The sequence below is a fragment of the Thermobia domestica genome, chromosome 12, assembly GCF_964235325.1.
Source record: "Thermobia domestica chromosome 12, izTheDome1.hap1.1, whole genome shotgun sequence".
Classification (NCBI taxonomy): Eukaryota; Metazoa; Arthropoda; class Insecta; order Zygentoma; family Lepismatidae; genus Thermobia; species Thermobia domestica.
This window is the reverse complement of record NC_137465.1, coordinates 71,345,074-71,365,471: the sequence shown is the minus strand read 5'-3', so window position 1 is coordinate 71,365,471 and position 20,398 is coordinate 71,345,074. Positions and strand designations below refer to the sequence as shown.

General features: G+C 36.9%; 1 protein-coding gene across 5 annotated transcripts in view; it reads left to right on the top strand.

Annotated features, from left to right (window-relative positions):
* polybromo (protein) overlaps positions 1 to 20,398 on the top strand; it is a 251,788-nt gene that overhangs the window by 209,616 nt on the left and 21,774 nt on the right. For 4 of the 5 annotated variants that reach the window (XM_081733781.1, XM_081733778.1, XM_081733779.1 and 1 more), the window contains 2 exons: positions 1,843 to 1,993; positions 10,784 to 10,917. In XM_081733781.1, coding sequence (XP_081589907.1) covers positions 1,843 to 1,993; positions 10,784 to 10,917 — 285 coding nt within the window. Of the gene's footprint in view, positions 1 to 1,842; positions 1,994 to 6,679; positions 6,721 to 10,783; positions 10,918 to 20,398 lie in introns of all 5 variants that reach the window. The other variant, XM_081733782.1, reaches the window with a different exon arrangement.

Here is a 20,398-nt window from a genome sequence, read left to right as displayed (position 1 = left end):
CGTACCAATCACTATGATTTCCGCAAACTTGACTACTGGAGAACTGCTGCCTTCTCCCAGAACACTCTTTGTCTGGCTACTCCAATTAGACCAATTCGGTGGGGTGGCCCTTCTGGTAGTGAACTACCACCGACATAGTAGTGATTGGTACGAAATTTCACTATATATATTGAATAGTGTTAGTGTTAAAATATATTGTGTTATTAATCGCATAGTAACACTTCTTATAAACCTATTTCAACTATTGTTAAAAATATAATTTTTAAACTAAGATGTAGAGATGTGTACAGAACAACTTTTGAATATGGTAAAGGCTTGTGTTTTATTTTGGACGAATTGTTTTTTTTATATATATATAAACATTTATACATCAAAATTATCAACACATTGAAGTATAGAGTGTCCGGAATGGGACTGACGGTTTTTAAAAGTATATACTTTTAATGTGGTCAGAGATACAGAAGAAAAAGAACATGCATTTTAAAGGAGAACTCAAAAAGTTTAGTTGTTCTTACTTACAAGTCACTCTAACTCAGTGTAACTCCACATGAGCTCCGTTTGTAACTCTTACAATATCTAGCTAAACTCAATCTCTCTCCACATATTCTGTAACATCTGAAGTGTTAATGAAGCAATCGCATTCCTAATAGGTTCTTCAGTTCATCAAGGTTACGCACCTTTTCACCAGAATACACAAGGTCTTTCACTTAACCCCCACAGGAAGAAGTCCAGGGGTAACATCAGGAGGGCGTGGAAGCCACCTAATTGCCCCATCACGGCCTCTCCAACGGCCAGGAAATTCAGTACCAATGTACTCCCTCACTTGTAGGCCCCAATGTGGCGGGACACCATCCAATTGGAATGTCCCTTGATGGTGCAATTGTTGTAACTGGGGAACAGCAAAGTGTTGAAGCATGTCTAAGAACACATTTCCTGTTATGGTTTGCTCTATGAAAAAGAAGGGGCCTATAACTGCATTATGTGTTAAAACACACAAATCATTCAATTTGGGACTGTCTCTAGAATGTAATATGAACGCATGCGGATTCTCAGATTCTCATATTCTAACATTGTGTCTGTTAACAAAGCCAGACAAGTGAAAAGTTGCCTCATCAAAGAAAACAACGTTCAGTAGGAAATTATGATCATAATCAATCCTGTGCAGAATTTTAGTTGCATATGCTGCTTTCTGTGGCTTATCGTTGGACTTAATTTCTTCCAACAATTGCACCTTGTACGCGCGCAAATGTAATCTTTATGTACCACATCGTGCACTGTTGACTTTGGAATTACCAATTGCCTGCTCTGTGCGCGAATTGACTTCCTCGGGCTACGTGAGAAACACACTCTTAATTGCTTCCACATTTTCTTCTGACACGCGATTTACCACCGCTGTGTTGTTTCACTACACTCTCCGTTGATAAAAATTAATCCTTCCACGCCTGGATACTGTTGCGTGATGGATGGTCTTTATGGTAAACTCTTTTAAAAACCGTCAGTATAATCAACTGTATTGAGAACTTGTTTTCATTGAAAATACTATCAATAAATGAAGAAACTCAAGCAAAAATTCCATTTTTATAAAAGAAATTAGAGTTACGTATTCATCAATAATAATAATAATAATAAGAAGAAGAAGAAGAAGTACGATTTCTATAACTATGTTTGTGCATGGTGTCGAAAAGCATTGTTTAGGTAAGAAACACTACTTTGTACTACATTCGGGTGTTTAACAGCGAGATGATTCCATGTGTATGCTTTACTCTGGGATATTGTGTTGTATTTTGTTTCCTTATTCATTTTTCTTATTATTCACTTTTATTCTTTTCCTCTGCTCTATAGAGCACGAATTCCAGTGTCAGTGGCGAAATTGTGGAAGAGTGAAGAAAGGTGCCCCACCATTCCCTAGCGTTCAACGGCTCGCTCGACATGTCAAGGAAGTTCATATTAATAAAGGAAATGGGCGTTCCATTGCTCCACAGAACAGAAGCAAGTAAGTGCATATTTGTTATTACATACTAAGCAAAATTAAAATTATCCCACCACACAACAAAGTAAAATAGTGTTAGCATTCTTTCTCAATTAGCTCAGATTGAATTCGGCGCCACTAGTGAGCCGATTTGTTGCAGCTATTTGACTTTTACTAATTTGTTTAATACAAAGGTAACCAAAAAAGTTCTATGGAATTTACATTATACTTTCAAAACGCCATTCAATGAAGCAGATACCAGTACCATTAGAGATGGTTACTGTCTATCTTCTGGGATCGCACTGAAAGATAACTTATTGTGTGTAATTAAAACGTATTGCAAAGAATCCTTGTAGTGTATTTTCACGTCTTCAAAGATCCGGATTTTTGAAGACGTTATCTAGTGTATAGGTTACAAGGATATTCACGAGATATTCAGACTTGGCATATCTGGGCAATATAGTAGATACACCAGTTTTCCATTTCAGGTGGATATTAACATCTGTACATTTTCCGTAAACTTCACAAATGAGTGCTTCTTAGCTTTAGTAGATTTTCGTGAACATCTGCTGGTTGTTTAGAATATAGTGACATTGCTTGTTTGGTCACTTCACAGTAGTTCATATTGCGCAATATGCTACCTCCCCCCCCCCGCCCTCCCCCGCGGTCTACCAAATACAGACCATCTTGAAGTAGAATGATAAATTTTATCGTTCAGGAATAGGTTCACGAAGTTACGACCAATGATGATAGCACCTTGGAATACGGACCCATCCCTCATCACATGTTAGAATAACTGAAGGAAATGATCCCTCTGTTACCTACATGACAAGGACAAAATATGTATCAACTTTTTCCATTGTATGAGCACCAATCAACTCATATAAGCCCACCGATTGAACTCATACGTTTTTCTCAAGTGATGATGGAAAAGATATATAGTTTCTGCGCTGACTGAACTATGTTGTTACATCGTGACATGTTTGATTGTCGCTTCAATAGCTATTAAACAAAGCTTCGCTATACATAACAGTCAATTTCTATGACCGTGCTGCATCCTCCTTTCCGTAGAATATTCTTTATCACCTTTCTGTGCATTCATCACAGCCTAGTATAAAGACATCGTATATATTTTTTCTCACTTTGTTACACTATGTTGCTCTCTCCAGTCTAAACTTAAACTTACGCAGCCTGTATATTAGTCTTCGTAGTACCCGTATTTGACCGCACCGTTTCTTTGTACATGCACATTGCACTTGTCAGTAACAAATTGAATAGCTCGAATCCTTGCAACACCTTTCTATCGTCTTGTATATATTTGTTATTTGTTTCAGAAATGCTTTCCTTTTGTTACCGTGAAAATTCAGAACTTTGTTGCTTACCTTTGTATGAATATTTGAAGTTTAATTTCCCTATGAAAAGTCATAACGGCATTCGTATAGAGGAAGTGAATAAATAACATCAGTTAGAACGGGCGCTCTCTGCAAACAGCTAGAAACTGCACCACTCTTAATGAAGACTACCCGTAGTAATGATAGCTTTTACGTATATCATATCAATTATGTAAATTTGGCTGAAATAACTGCTAGGAAACGTTCTTAAATGTTTCCGTGGAACAGAGAATGGTTAAGATCGACACTTAACGTCTTGGAATTCAAATGTCATTCAAGAAACTCGTTTAGTTTATCAATTCACTGATAACTAAAATGAAAACTAAACAACTGAACATAAAATAGAATTAGTAAGTACCACAATTTTATATACTAATCTTTAATGTAAATTTGTTTTGGGGATTAATAATCTATTCTCATGAAACAATTCCTTCTGCAGTAGATAAAAAATGGAATGTATTCATTATGAAGTGGAACGTTTAGTTAATAGGCCGCTTTTAAATTATACATCACATTCTGTCAGTTATTATGACAACTATGCTAAATGTCTGCAGTGATTAAAACAGGATGAAACCACCATTCAAAGCATGGTCATTGAAAGTATTAGCTTTATATAATTATGTATTTTTCCCTCCTACAGCAGATATTACGATGACAGATTTTTAACAGAAAAAATACTTCTTTCTTGTTGCTTTCATTTGTGCTACTGTACTGTGTTCAATTCAATGTTTGTAATCTTCATTTTAAAAGTATGTCGTTGGGGGATATCGACATCAAATACATTTATATAGAAGGTTGATCGGTTTGTATCCGATAGATATGTCAATCATGAAACTGACATCGTTATCAGAGCTTGCAGATGCCGGAGTGTTACGTTTGTGCTAGTAAAATATCGCCGAAAATGAACCGTTATTAGGATACATACATCTTGGATCTTTTCCGCGCATATTTTTCATATAACCGAATAGTGAAGCAGTGTTGTCTGGAAAATGTTGATCATCGGATTGACCACAGCTAAATATATCATGGCTACACAACCAACTTGGGCCCGCCAACGAAAGTAGTTCGTTCGAGGTTTCTAGCAAAATTGTAACTTTAGGTGCTTCGTGGAATTCGTCGCCTGAGAGGCCAGGAGAATCCACCACCTCAACAGGACAAAGCAGTCCGCCCTGCCATTTGTCACCGTTCTGACCTGCAGTGCTTATATAAGAGCCAGGTTCATGAACTCCTTGCATGCCACATTGTTGAACGTCAGATAAACTGTCCGAAAAATACGTAGCCGGTCAAAATAATATGTGGGTGTCACATTGGATGAGACTTACATTAATATCATGCATAATGGTAACATTCATTCAATTTCGTACCGTGACGCCTCTGGCGGGGAATCGTGATTATCGCCGAATACCGTTACGAGAGGAAGTTGGAGGTACGTAAGGTGAACGAAAATGTGAAGATGAATGCTGCCCACTTCCAAGAATCCAACATGACCCCACTGTGTCGGAAAGACATTCCTCCTTTGTACGAAGCAACAAGAACAAATGTAAATCCACATGGACAAAGAATCCACTCATACCATATGGTTTTATATTGACAGTTAAGTAGGAAACGGGAAAGTTAAAATCACTTAGGCCAACCCAATAGATTTCTGCTCATTTGGACTGCTATTATGACTTCTATAACCTCGCCGTCACTTACCTATGGAAAGTCTGCAGGAAAGAATGAGATATATCGTCTATGTCTTTGTTCCAACGTAGCTTGTGTAGATGGAAATTACAATGTCAGGCAATAGTTCTTAGTGCTTGTAGTATGATAGAACACAACCAATGTTAGTAGCACGGCTTTTCGTAGGGTAAATACGCTGTGAAAATTGGTCGGATATAATCCACTCAACCTTCTGTATTAGGATAAATATTACAGTATTTAAATTATATAAGTAAAATCTATTGAGTTGTTCGCTTGCTTAATTTGGTCACATATCCGTAGAACTTGTTGATGTAGCTATGTGTTTATTTTTATTTCGTAAGTTGAAGTCAGTCTGTTTATTTTAGTGATTCAAATTGTATCGGACGGTTTTGTGTTTGTGTATCTTAATATATGCAGGTTTTGATGTAACAAATTTTCATATATATGAACACAGTACCCTTTATTAGATTGTAGCATGGTAGTTTTAACTTACTGTTTAATATTCATTAAACGTATATCACATTAATTGAAATATCATAATTTGAATCAAAGTCATTCTTTCCCGTAAATCTAATTTCGTTCAACATGGTGCAAGAAAAGAATCTAGATTTGGTAAAAGTATGTAAAGATAAATGAAAATGTATGGGAGAATTGAGAAACAGATGAGATAGAATATTTAACTCACATAGTAAAAAGGGCATTGTGCTAGTGTGAGAGCAATCTTGGGTAAGCGCCTAAGTAAGAAAGTAGTAAAGTAGAATTAGTTGATGATTTCTAATGTCGTAGATTAACATAGTAGTGTCGTAGACAAACATAGTTTAAGTCAAAGAAATGAAAGAGGAGAAGGCTTGCTTAATTTCTGCAGACAAAATTCACTAGTAATTGAAACTCTAGGTTAATTTTAGATAAGAATGTGGGAGACAGAAAAACTGGAGAAAGTAGGGAAATGTACAGGAGAAATCGATGACAAAAGGCGTAGCTTACGAAGTGTGGGTGTCGTGTCGAGAGAAATGAAGAAAATTAGCTGAGTCAAACGGGAAGATAATGTGAAAAGTATTAGGAGTAGTAAAGGATTAAAAAAAAAAATGCAGTTAGGAAGAGAAAAAGAAACTGGTTGGGAGATTGGCTGGAGAAGGAACTATCCTGAGAAAGTGATAGAATGTGCGGTGGAAGGAAAGAGAGGGAGGGGCGAGAAACTATAATTGATGGGTAGCTTTAAATAAAATTATGTGCGGTGGAAGGAAAGAGAGGGAGGGGCGAGAAACTATAATTGATGGGTAGCTTTAAATAAAATTATAACTTCGAGACGAAGAGATTAGCTGAAGACATGAAGCTTGAAACTTCTCTGTCTCCGACAAGTGATAAAATATTCAAAAATTCTAAATAATTTTAGCGCCGGTATCCCGCAATGATTCTACAGCATTGTGTTACAAAGTGTTAGACCCAACATGGTGATTACCATAATAACGACATGAATATGATGTAGCGTAAAGCGGAAATAATTTTGCACACTTCAAGCTAAGGGTCACATTATTATTTGACAAAATACGTTTTAGATACGCCATTTAAGTTTACTTAAATTTGTCCAAATGTGTGAATTTCATTTGCTATTACATTTATTTATATTTTTTTCCAGAAATTTTCTTGCTTCTAGAACAAATCGTACAAGTATGCAAAGTGAGTTTCATGGACCATTCAAATGTTTATAATTATTATGTGTGTGCTTACTAATAGTTTAGAAACTAAATCACGACAAACTATACCTGAGAGAACATTGGAGCCTTTGTCTCAATGCTTATATTTAAGGGTCATAAAAATATTTCTCTTGTACTGCTGGGTATGTACTGGAACATATCAGCTATAGACTATTCTGCCCAATTTATATACGTGACTGAAGAAGTATTCTGCTAACTTATTATATAAATTCTTACTCGGAAAATGTTTATCTTCACTCTAGTCAGAAGTTCTTTCATATTAAGTTACGTTTGAGAATGTTCTGGTAACAAGAGTGGCTTTCACCAATATCTTGAAGAATAATAGGTAAAACTGACAGATCAAAAGTGTTAACAGCACATTCATTGTATTTCAATCACTGTTGAATCGCGAACGAAGTTTCAGTTCAATTACAATAACGGTACAGTGAATATATGACGTTTCTAGGCTTTTTGGAGGCCATTCCATTTTCGGTATTCAGTTCAATATTTGGAGAGTTGTTTATTAACGTTCGATCATCTTGCGGAAATTATTCCTAAAAATCACTTCTGCGTTTTCGAGGGTTGGAAATGCGTCCTCTTGCAACGTCTCCAGATACATGTTAGATAATTGTGTCTTTTCATATCCCGCACCACATCATGACACTGCCTTTTCCTTAGTTGTTTGAAAGCGTGAACCAATGGCGATTTTCTGATGACTAGTATCGGGTGTTTTGTCGTTTGACTGCCTTACTAGGAAAATGCAGCAGAATGGGTTGCATTTGAGAACCTACACGAAATAAGAATTACAACTCTGAATAAGTACGTATATTTGGTGGGGGTAATATGATGTTCGGAGGTCTGTTTTGTGTCAAAAGTATGCAAATTTTGCATTTTGGATTGTTTCATTTGTTCGTGACAAAATGGAAAGGGGAATCATCGTAAGTAGGGATTACAGGATAACAGACAACTTTGGCACGCGTAGGAAAGGCTCCTCGTGTTTTCGGTGATGAAATAGTAATGGAATGAACGTGATCCATAAATTTCTACAAGAGGGAGTTGAGGCTGGGATGCTGCAGTGTCAGAATTGAAATGGATACTTTTTCAGAATTTTTTTTTTTTTTCCAAATTTTTCTTTCGTGGTCAAAATGTTTTCGGATAAGGTTTGTGAGTATCCTAGTTCAAGAGTGTTGAAGATATAATTTTAAGATAATTCATAGTAATGGTTTAGGGATAGGATAGTAAAGCAGATACGTATCCCACGAATGGCCAGAGCATAAAATAAGGAGCGTTCCATTACATTAAAATGTAAGAATTTTAGAAGTGATGATATTGCGTACAGTTTTTGAATATAATAGTATTCATCTCGAGACGTCCATTCAAAGTGTGACGTTCACATCTAAGACAGTTATTACAAAAATAAAATGACTATGTGAATTTGATAAACGATTGATTCGTTATAGGCTGTAGGAATTGTTCCAGTGTTGGCTGTTCATGTGGGTCTCACCAAAGATATCTACAGATCTTAACCATAAAGAAAGATTTTGGCAGAGGAGAATTGAATTGAGTTGTGCTTAGCATCCCGGAAAAAGATGGGATTGGAAGTATATTCCCATGGCCATATCTTTTATGGTAGGGAGTGGTTATTTTCAAAAGTAAAATGAAGAAGAATTAAACTAGTTGGATTAAAATGGTGTGTTGAATTTGGGGTTCAGAAGTCATATCTATAAAGTCTTGAGTAATACAGTCCAGGAGAGAAAGCTGACGGTTTTCAAATTGAAATTGTGATCAGGCTGATTATTTTACGTATGAGCTTTTATTTCCAAATTAAGCTATAACTCAAAGCATTTTGTTTACAACAATTATTTTTGAAACATATTGCACCTACTTTTTTTAAACCTCATATCTGAAAGTCTGTTCACAGCTCGTTCAACTAGATTTTTTAAAATCAATTCTGTTCAGGCGTGATTGTTGAGATTGACCGTGACTTTGCAGTCAGCTCAGATCATTTCAGTTGCCATGTTGCGTTGATCAGCAGAACATCGAGCATTTCTTCTTCTTCTTCTTCTTCTTCTTCTTCATCATCATCATCATCATCATCATCATCATCATCATCATCATCATCATCATCATCATCATCATCATCATCATCATCATCATCATCATCATCATCATCATCATCATCATCATCATCATCATCATCATCATCATCATCATCATCATCATCATCATCATCATCATCATCATCATCATCATCATCATCATCATCATCATCATCATCATCATCATCATCATCATCATCATCATCATCATCATCATCATCATCATCATCATCATCATCATCATCATCATCATCATCATCATCATCATCATCATCATCATCATCATCATCATCATCATCATCATCATCATCATCATCATCATCATCATCATCATCATCATCATCATCATCATCATCATCATCATCATCATCATTATTATTATTATTATTATTATTATTATTATTATGATTATTATTATTATTATTATTACACCGTTAATCGGAATCCAGTGTCCCAAGGCGCACTACCATATTGTTGTGGATTAGGAACTTTGGGAACCAGCTTGCACCTTAAAGAAGAGATTTTCTTTTCCAGTGACGTTTTGTATGTTCTTACTGACCAAGTTCTCAATAATCTACTCATGTCGGTCGTAGCCGACTTTCCATCTATGTGGTTGCATCGATGCTCAGAATTGACATTACTGGTCATTGCATAATCCCCAGAGGTGTTTAAACGACCGTTATACAGTGATAAAGTTGTGTAGTGTGAGTTAGCATGGGAAAGGATTATTGGCCCCTATTTTGAAGATGATGAAGACAACACTGTGATTGTAACCTCTCCATGTTACATTAACATGATGTTAACTTCCTTGTGCCACAGTTACAGCAACGTGGTATTGCATTAGAAACGTAGTTTCAGCAGGATGGAGCAAGTGCTTACGCTGTAAATGCTTCAGTGCATGCGTTACGACAACATTTTGGGACCCGCGTAATCTCACACAAAGGGGACATTCAATGACCTTCCAGATCTCCCAACTTCAGGGCTTGTGATTACTTCCTATTGGAGTACCAAAGACTAAGGCATACCAGAGCAAACCAAGGACATTAGACGACTTGAAGCGGAAATATTCAAACTGAAGTGACAGCGATTTCTCAAGATGTTCTACAGGACTCATGCGAAGTTCCCTGTTACGGCTCCAAAGAATGTGTTGACAATGGGGAAAAATCAATTGAAAAATGTTATTAAAAAAAAAAAAAAAAAGTTGCAGTATGCTTGAAACCTAATTGCTGTAAACAGTCTCTTTGAATTATAGTTCAATTCGGAAATGAAATGTTGTTTGTGAAATAATTAGTAGATTCATAATTTCAGTTTGAAAAACCTCTGGTTTTTGTTGTGATGGAATTAATGATCGATTGTAATGGTTCGCATCTTAAAGATATATATATATATATAAGGTTGATCGCTATAGATAGTTGAAGAAAAAGATCTGGCAATGATATATGTTCTACAGGGCTGCCAACACATGGAACAATAATTTTACCGTTATTGCCAGGTTTATTTACTTTTCGTTGCAGATCCAGGGAAAGGGTATCATCCGATAGTTTCATGAGTAAATCATTGTACAAGAATAAAGACTTGATTTTCTGCAAAAAGACATGGGAGGATACACTCAGAGAGTTGTACAAAAACTTAGACTGTAGCTCCAAGGGCAAGATTGAATTCAACAGAATTAACGGGGGGGGGGGGGGGGAGAGATGCGATATTTAGATGTATCTTTAGAGCTAAATCTCAAACTAAACACATAAAATACCAGATTGTACTGCAAAATTTTCCACTGATCGAACGCTAAATATAATATACTTGAACTTTCAGTGTATAGTTTGTCAGTTAAAATAATGTAACTTGATTGCTATATTAAATATTGGTATTTGCGTCTTACAGCATGATGTGTGTTTCTTCTTTGTTCTAATACTTACTAATTGCTTTGTAACCATATTGCCTTCGCAGGAATTTCATGGCTTCTCACAGGCCAGTTCCGTCTCCTGCACGCCCACCTGTTACTCCTGCTGGTACTCAAAGCACCCCAACAACGCAGACAACTACCCCTCAGACCCACACTACTCAGTACAACCCTCCAACCAGTGAGTGATGATTTAGCTTTGTTTCTTGTAGTTATAAGCATGTAGTTGTCTACTGTAAGTTCAAATAAACCTGTTAATTATTGCTTCCAAAATGTTTTGCTAATAAGAACTGTTATCATATTTGCTCTCTGCACGTCACTATTTATCGAAAATTTTCTATCTATATCGTAGATTTTACTCTCGTAGCACAATTTGAAAAGGTTGATTAATTGATAGGCTTCTGTTTACGTCCTATGTTAGCAAGTAGCTATATAAGATTAGACCTACAGTTCAAAATGGAATCTCAACGAGTGTACTGCATTCGATGCTTTCCTACTGGCAACCGAACACGGAACCTCGTGTACCGAAGGTGTGTACTCTAACAAATAGTAAGGAGGTTTTTAAAACTCCATGTTACAAATTTTGAAGTAGGTGGAATTTAAAAGAAATGATATGTTTAAAAGAAATTTTGTATACAGTTCGAGAATACAGCTTATTTACACACACACACACAAAAAAAAAAAAAAAAAAAAAAAAATCAAACGGAATTTTTTCCTTTCCTTGACAAAATTTTGCATCAAATTTAAATAAAAATTGTCATTAAATTTTAATTTCCTTACAACCAAATATTAGCGTTACACCCTTCTTATATAAAAGTTAACAGTTTATATTATTGATGACAATCCACTTAAATATCAGAAGTTACTGTGGATGAGGAAAACTACAATAAACTGGATTATCTGGACCTCATATTGTATAGGAGAAACTATAGATTAACTATATATATCACACCATAATGTTTCGAAATTCGACAACGTTTCTTAAGCAAACCTAAGTGAATGATTAGAAATATTTCGCAGATCCGGGTATTCGTGCTGGTGTATATGAAGTAGGTACAATATGATGACAAATATATACGAGCTTCACTTCGAAAGCTTTGCAATATAGACAAACTATGATTCTCTTAAAAAAACTTGTTTTATAAACGCTTAAAGGAAATGTATTCAGTAACATTGCGCTTATGTAGTTCTTCTTTCTACAAGTCGGAAGTCCTCTCTAATATTTAATAAGTAATAAACGAAAAGCCATAGCCAAATCAGGTAAGTCCGTTTTGACATTGTTAGCGTAAAAATCTCTTATAGTCTGATTGGTTTATGGTTTGAGAAGTAACACAATCATGTTAGAAGCGTAAACTTCGAATTTTCAAGGATGCAATAACTTTTCACTGTTTTATACTAGTTAGGTGGTAGTTCTACTTCTGTAGCCTAATACCGGTGACTATACCAATGCGACGGAGTAACACAACGTATGAAACTTCGTCTATTTTTCACAGTTGCTATTGAGTTATTTTTATGGATCCATATACGGATGGGATCGAGTTAGGTAGTCATTAATAGTGATACAAGCAATATAATCACTCATCACAAGTAATATATCTTCGAATTGGTACGCACCGTACAGGATGTGTGAAGGATTCGAGAGCAATTCTGACTCTGCCTTGACTTCTAGAAATCTAGCACTTCATCTACTTATCGCGGAAGCACCTTCTTCGATTATAGTTCTTCATGCAAACTTGCATACATGGACAAGGATCCAATGCATCTTTTCTATCATGGCGTCTTGGATCTTAGGAAACCGTATTTTGTAGAGTTGTCACTTTGTCCGGTATCGTTCTACAACGTAGTTTTCCCTCACAAGGTTCATCTTCTAGAGTTGTAGGCTTCGTTGAAACTTCTTTGTACCATCTAAAATTGTGGTATACGTTGAAGTATTATTTCCAAAGCTAATATCAACCGCTTGTGGTAGTCCTTGTTGCGCAAATGAACACAAAAGAAGTAGGAGATAATGGCTTGAAATGCTTCTCATAACAACTTCATTCCAATACCAACGCTTCCACAGCAAAAAAGATTCAAACAACGGGGTTTAGCTGGATTTCTTGTTATCTGCAGTTCTTTTTTGGACTGTTACCTGTAACGAGAAAGAAACATTGCTTCATCTAACGCTTTTCGTATTGTAGAAATCGTATTGTGTTCCCTGTAGGAATGACCGGAGTGAAAGAGCATACCAGAAATTCCAAAACAAAATTATGATTCGCAATTAAGGTAAGCCTAACGTGCAACAAATGAAGTAAAGATAATAACGAAGGTAAAAATAATATAAAGTGAAAGTTTTTAGAAATTATTTATTGAAATAAAAAATCCTAAATTAAAATCAATTCTAGGATTTTTCATACTAGGTGATTTTCTCTCATCGAACTTCACATACGAAATACGACTCTGGAAAGAAATAAGGGAAGTGTTAAGAATTATAGGCACACTTGTTACGTCATTTATTCATAAGGCATTGAAACACATTTGCAACTTTAGATGAAATACCCCTCCATATCTTTTCAATTATGATCTGTTTTTCCATTTCCGTTGTGCTTGTATAGTTGTTTTACCTGTCCTTCTATGATTTGTACAACAAGAATAAGATATACGATGTAGAGAGAAATCTGTGATAATAAGTGAAATGTGGTTGACAAATGTGGTAAGTTCATTTCATATTAATCGTAATGCCTTCTTCGCATTACTCATGATAATATTGTTATTTGTTTATTGTTAAGTAGTTAGTTGTCCGTCCTTCGTTTTGTATGTTATCCCCAAGTTTCAGATAGCACATAATTTAGATTTTAAAATATTGGTAAGAAAAATTGAGTTTTCTGTTGTTATTTTCTGTTTTGCTTTATAAAGCAAATACATTTAGTTATTTCTTTTTAAGTGGAGACCCTACTTACTTACACCATTTCCACCACTCTTATACACTTTAATTAGTATCAAATTAAAGAATAAAGCCCAATTGTGATTTTAATAACAAACAAAATAGTAAGTGATCAGTGTTCTTCCGTATTGCTTGAAAACTTGTTTCTCCATCTCTGACGTAAAACATCGATAACTTTTTTCATAGTACTTATAAAACGGAAGAAAAAAAATGGAAAGATATACACCCTCCATTCCAAAAGAAACCGAACGTTTTAAAAAAACAAAAAAGCAATGTACATTTTGGAACAAATCATTTTTATTAATCAATGTATTCCCCTTCTGCATCGATACACATATTTGCACGCTCCAACAAGTTGTCAAACGACTTCTCCATGTCCTTTATTGCAATAGTCTTTAGGACGGCGGTCGTCGCCTTCTCAATGGCATCAATCGATGCGTGCCACTTTCCTTTCATCGCCAAATGCAGTTTCGGGAACAGATAGAAATCGCACGGAGCGAGATCTGGTGAATAGGGCGGATGATGCAACCGAATAATGTGATTTTTGACTAAAAATTCAGTTACAAGTCGCGAACGATGTGATGGTGCATTATCGTCCAAAAGAGTCCAACTGCCGATTTCACGATATTCGGGTCGAATACGGCGAATTCTTGCCAGCAAACGCTTCATGACGCCCAAGTAAAACTCTCCAGTGACTGTCTGGCCGGGCTGAACAAATTCTTTGTGGATAATTCCTTTTGAATCGTAAAAACAAATCAGCATCACCTTAACTTTTGACTTCACCAAGCGACTTTTTTTGGGTGTTCCTTCATCCGGCGCTCTCCATTCAGCACTTTGCCGCTTTGTTTCGGGCTCATATTCAAAACATCACGTCTTGTCACCAGTTACAATCGATTTCAAGAAGTTTCGATCCTGCCGAGCACTTTTAACGATGTCTTTGCAATGCGCAATTCGATCAACTTTTTGGTGTTCGGTGAGTTTGTGTGGTACAAACCGCGAATTAACCTTCTTAAGGCCCAAAACTTCGGTCAAAATGCGGTTGTTTGAGGAATGCCTAATTCCATTTCAATAACTTTCACCGACGATTTTTTGTTATGTTTGATGAATTCACGCACTTTTTCGATGTTTTCTTCCGATAATCCGGTTCTGGGACGGCCTGATCTTTCGTCATCATCCAGCGTCTCTCTACCCGATTTGAATCGCCTGAACTACTCGTAAACTTGCGTACGGGATAGACACTCATCACCATATGCATTTTGTAGCATTTGGTGCGTTTCACTAAAAGTTTTACCCAGTTTAACACAAAACTCAATTGCAGCTCGTTGTTTGAAACTCATTTTCCGACCGATGTACACAACACACTGACCGTTGAAACGCAATAACTTTGTTGCTGTGCATCCAAATGTCATGACATTTATACCAGTTGTCAATGAGGGACTACGCCATCTACCGGTAAAATATTACAACAGATAGCACTAGTGGTACTATTTGTTTCCAAAAGTTCGGTTTCTTTTGGAATGGAGGGTGTATATGTGATATCCGTGTATATATACAGATGGTGATCAGAAAAATGGAAACACCTGAATGAAATTGCCACTTACCAGATTAATATGGTGTCGGGCCACCTTTCGCCTTCAGAACAGCCTTGATGCAACGTGGGATGGAGGCATAGAGGTCGTGAATGGTAGCAAGTGGAATTTTACACCATTCCTCGTGCAGGGCATCGGCCAGTTCTGTGAGAGAGGATGGAGGTGGAAATCGTCGCCGGAGTCGTGTTTCCAAGACGGACCACAGATGTTCAATTATGTTGAGATCTGGGGATTGGGCGGGCCAGGGGAGGTGTTGAACTTCATCTCGATGTTCCTCAAACCACGCTGCAACAACGCCAGCTGTGTGAATGGGTGCATTATTATCCTGGAAGATGGCGTCATTGTCCGGGAACAACATCCGGACCATAGGATGCAAGTGGTCTCCTAAAATTGCGACATAATCGTTGGCAGTGATTCGTCCGCTAAGTGTGACCACAGGACTCAATGAAAACCATGATATGGCGGCCCACAGCATCACCGAGTCGCCGCCATGTTTCACAGTTGGGCGGAGACAGTGCAGATCATAAGCTTCTTTGGGCGTTCTCCACACATAAACACGGCCCGTGGTTGGGAATAGGGTGAAGGATGACTCATTCGACCATATCACACGTTTCCAGTCCTCAACGGTCCAAGTTGCATGGTCGCGGCACCATTTGTGGCGTGCGAAAGCGTTATGGTCCCTGATGAGCGGTTTGGCCCGTGCAACACAACCCCGTAAGTTCATGTCATGTAATTCGCGGCGGACTTTGATTGTCGAAACAGGGTGGGGGAGGTGCTGATTGAGTTCCTCCGTCACTTGCCCCGCAGTAGAACGACGGTTCTGCGTGACAATGCGCTTTAATACCCGGCGTGACCTGTCACTCTTGATTTTCTTCCGCCCACTGTTCCACTTCCCCGATGTGGTTTTCCCGTGTGTTGTGTAGGCCGTCATCACCTTCGACACTGTCCCACGCGACACACCTAACACAGTAGCCACTGCCGTCACACTCACTCCACATAACCGCGAACCAACAATTTGTCCTCTTTGAAAATCTGAGAGGTTTCCCATTTTACACTACCTCCGTCTGCTGCAGCCACTGGACACTGCTGTTCCACTGCGCCTGACGTAGTATGGAGACCGACCTAACACGCCACCACCAGCGGTCCGGCACTGCGGGCGCCACGACACCACTGCCAACCCATACATCTGACGTGTTGCCAACTACAGGTGTTTCCATTTTTCTGATCATCATCTGTATATATAGAATAGGGAAAATGTAAGAGAAGCCCAACCTAATATAAAAGAACGAAGTCTCCGAAATTAAGTTGTGACTCCTTTCCCAAAATGAACTAGTTAGTTAGTTAGTCAGTTTGAGTGAGTGAGTTAGGTGAGTTGAGTTCATTTCCTCCCTCCCCCTGTCGTTTGGCTTCGTCAGAATGCGATTTCCTGGCAATTAACGACTGTAAGTTCTTCTCTTAAAATTATAAACATTTAACGTTTTGTTTCTTTAAAAAAAAATCGTCACAGCTGTGCATTTCTGAAAAATAAACAAAAAAAATATAAATCACGTCAGATTGCTCACTTCCCACCAATTGTCGCACAGAAACAATATTACAATTATATTTGCGTCGAACTCTGCTGTCATGCCATCAACAGTAGCTTCAGACATCACCCCAGAAATAAAAATATAGAAGGTATTACTTTCGAAGCAATTCTACGATAATGTCGAAGTTTTCAACGTGTCGCGAGATTTTCATAGTTAATGAATACTAACGATAGAATTTTAAAGGGAACTTCTAGAGATTCTGTAATAAAGTAGATACTGTTTCGATTATTGGTCAGGAGGTGACATCAAAAACCTTGAAGATATTGCAAGCTGTCAGTGGTTTCGATGTGCGCATTCCTCGTGTTCTTTCCATAGTTTGATTTTTGGTCAAGAGGTTACGTACAAACTTTGAAAGTATTGAGGCTGTTGGTGGTTTCGATGTGCGAATACCTCGTGTTCTTTCTATACTTAGATTATATTTAAGAAGCGATTGTGTGAGCAAAAAGGGATCGGTTTAATTTGACAGCTAATGTACTGCTTAAAGGTTGCAGGAATTGTTCCCTTATCCAAGTTATAAAAGTATTATCTATGGATTTTAGCCGTAGAAATTGTCTTAGAAGTAAAGAATTGAAAAGGTTGTAGCTCATGGCGTCCAATAAAGGATTCAACGTAAGATAAGACTTTCTTTAGATTTGATGCCTAGTTGTCTTCAAAAGAAGGAACTCACTTTAAAAAATCATATCGAGGACAAATAGAGCTAGTTGAATTAAGAGCTGTATTCTTGGTTTTTGATGTACTCAATTTGAGGTGAAGATGTCTTGAAAGACCATCGGTCATGAGCAAGGGGAGCATCGCTGTATAGGGACGTTATATCAGTGATTAAAGGGAAGTAGAGAGCCTGAACATAAAATAAAAGGGTACTTCATATTAACATGGAAAGTTGAAATTTGGCATGAATGTAGCTTTCCAGGACTAACCCAGAGGAAAATTGTTAAAAGTGAATATTTTTAATTTTTAGGGGGTCTAAAGGAGGCATGAAAAAATTCCCAATGTTACTTAAATGGGCTTTTTTTTTTTTTTTTTTTTTATATAATCTCATGTTTTAAGTACTTGGAATTGGAATAAAAACTTGAAATTCAGTATACTTATACATGTTCGTTAGCGATACCTAAGTAAATGACTAAAAATAAATTTAAAAAATCATCTGTAAAGTGGTTTTATCGGGAACTGAAAAATCTTTGCCATGTTATTTATATGGGACATCTTCTACACCCCAAAATGTTTAGGCACTTCCGTTAGGATTAGAATGATGAAATTTCGCATGATTGTAATCTTCCGAGACTAACCTATAGAAAAATTGCCAAAGTTAATATTTTTAGTTTGCAAGGTGTCTAAAGGGGGGATGAAGAAATTCTTGTGTTATTTAAATGGACGTTTTCCAGATAGGTTGAAATGAGAAAAGAAACCTTTTAGATAGTTGAAATAAGAAAATAAACTTGAAATTCAGTAGAATTGTGGTTTTAAGGGGTGCGAGGCCGTAGGCCGAGAACGCGGGGGCCAGGGACGAAGCCCCCAGCTGGACCAAATTCAGGAAATGTAATTCAAGAGCAAATGCACGAAATTCACTCTTGATGCAAAGGTTAATACATAAGAGATTCGAGGCCGTAGGCCGAGCAAACGCGGGGGCCTGGGGCCGGAACCCCCAGCTAGCCGAAGGCTAGTAAAGTAATGAAACCTCATCAATGGGAATAAATTGGGTCAATAACCTCCGAAATTTGAATGTTTGGCAATTTTTTAACCATGAAAGGAAACAAGATAGACCACCCAAATTTATAGTGGTGTTTATTAGGGTCTATACTACTATACCGAATTTTTAAAATCGACAATTTTCAAAATTTAAGGGGTGAGCCAAAGTACTCCTCCCAAATTTTAAGAAGAGTGTACCAAGTTTCCATGTCTTACGAAAGAGAATGGACCCCTGTACACACCCATATAACCATATAAGTTAATAGGACCTCATCAAAGGGGATAAATTAGGTCAAAAACCGAACACGTGGTACAACGTATTGCTTACGTTTATATTTTGGCAATGTTTTACCCATGAAAGGGAACTAGATGGACCACCCAAATTTATAGTGGTATTCATTAGGGTCCTATACTAGTATACTGAATTTTTAAATTCGACAATTTCCAAAATTGAAGGGGGTGGGCCAATGTATCCATGTCTTATGAAAGAGAATGGGCCCTATATACACCCATATAACCATATAAGGTAATAAGACCTCATCAAAGGGGATAAATTAGGTTAAAAAAAATGAATTTTTGGCAATTTTTTACCCATAAAATTGAACCAGATGGATCTCTAAAACTTATAGAGATACACTCGTGTTCAAAATGATTGTCGCATATCTGTAATTGTCTTCTTGTAAGAATATAATTTGATAATGATTTTGCAGGGTACTTTTAATACTGTTACTATGTGTGTAATCGGGAAATGTATATTTGTGGTAAATTTGATAGGAAAAGAATTATAAATAGGAAAATTATAATGAGTAAAATAAAATGTTGCTAAATGGTCAAGAAAGTTTTATTTTCGTTTTATTGTTCTTATATATTGTTCTTTTGACATGAAATTTGCCACGTACGTGTCTTTACCGATTATACACATACTAACATTATAAGAAATACCGGTCGAATTCACTATCAAATTATATTCCTACATTTATAGACATGCAACAATAATTTTGCACATGAGTATACATACTCTGGTCCTAGGCTACCATACCAAATTTTTAGATTTGGCATTTCCAAAATTTAAGGAGAGTGGTCCTACATACCCTGCCAAAATTTAGGGAGTAGGCCAAGGTACCCCTGCCAAAATATAGAGTGTGTGGTCCTAGGTACCAAATTTCACAATATTAAATCCCCACGTTAAGCGGTTTTGCATATCCAGGCTCCTAACTATGAAAACATTTACGCTCACTCCAACCTCAATCATTTCACGAATTCAACCTGTTTTACGTATGTTATTAGGACATAATATCGATTGTGATTTATTCTAAAACCACTTTTATACATTGCAAGAGCTGTAACGTCCAAATATTTACTGAGAACTCATAGTCGTATCGGAATAAACAAAAGCGAGTATGGAACAGTAAACTGCTTTCACAAAAGGCAAAAGAAGATGTGCAAAGGCATACAAAACGGTCGAGTGGTTTGGGTCGATACACTATCAATCACATGTTTGTGTGTTCAAACCCGGTAGCAAGTTGTTTCTTTTTTAAGTGTCTTCCTATTTTCATCCAGAGGCTGAAAATATTTCTTTGAGTAACTCATTGAAAACTTCTTTTGTTTAAAATTCGATTAGAACGGAACATTATATGAATTGTGAATCTTATATCCATAGCTTAAAAAAAAATTTAAAAAAAAATACACTCTACTCCATTATCCTCTGATTTGTAACGAAAAACTATTTATAAACAGTGGTGACTTCAGAAAATTATCCTCGGGGAGAATTTCAATATTCGGGTGGAAGGCAAATTGGTAGTCCACATTGAGCACGATCGAATATATGGTCCTGAAGGCGGAAATTTCTTAGCTCGAGGGGGGGTCTCAAATTCTCCCTCA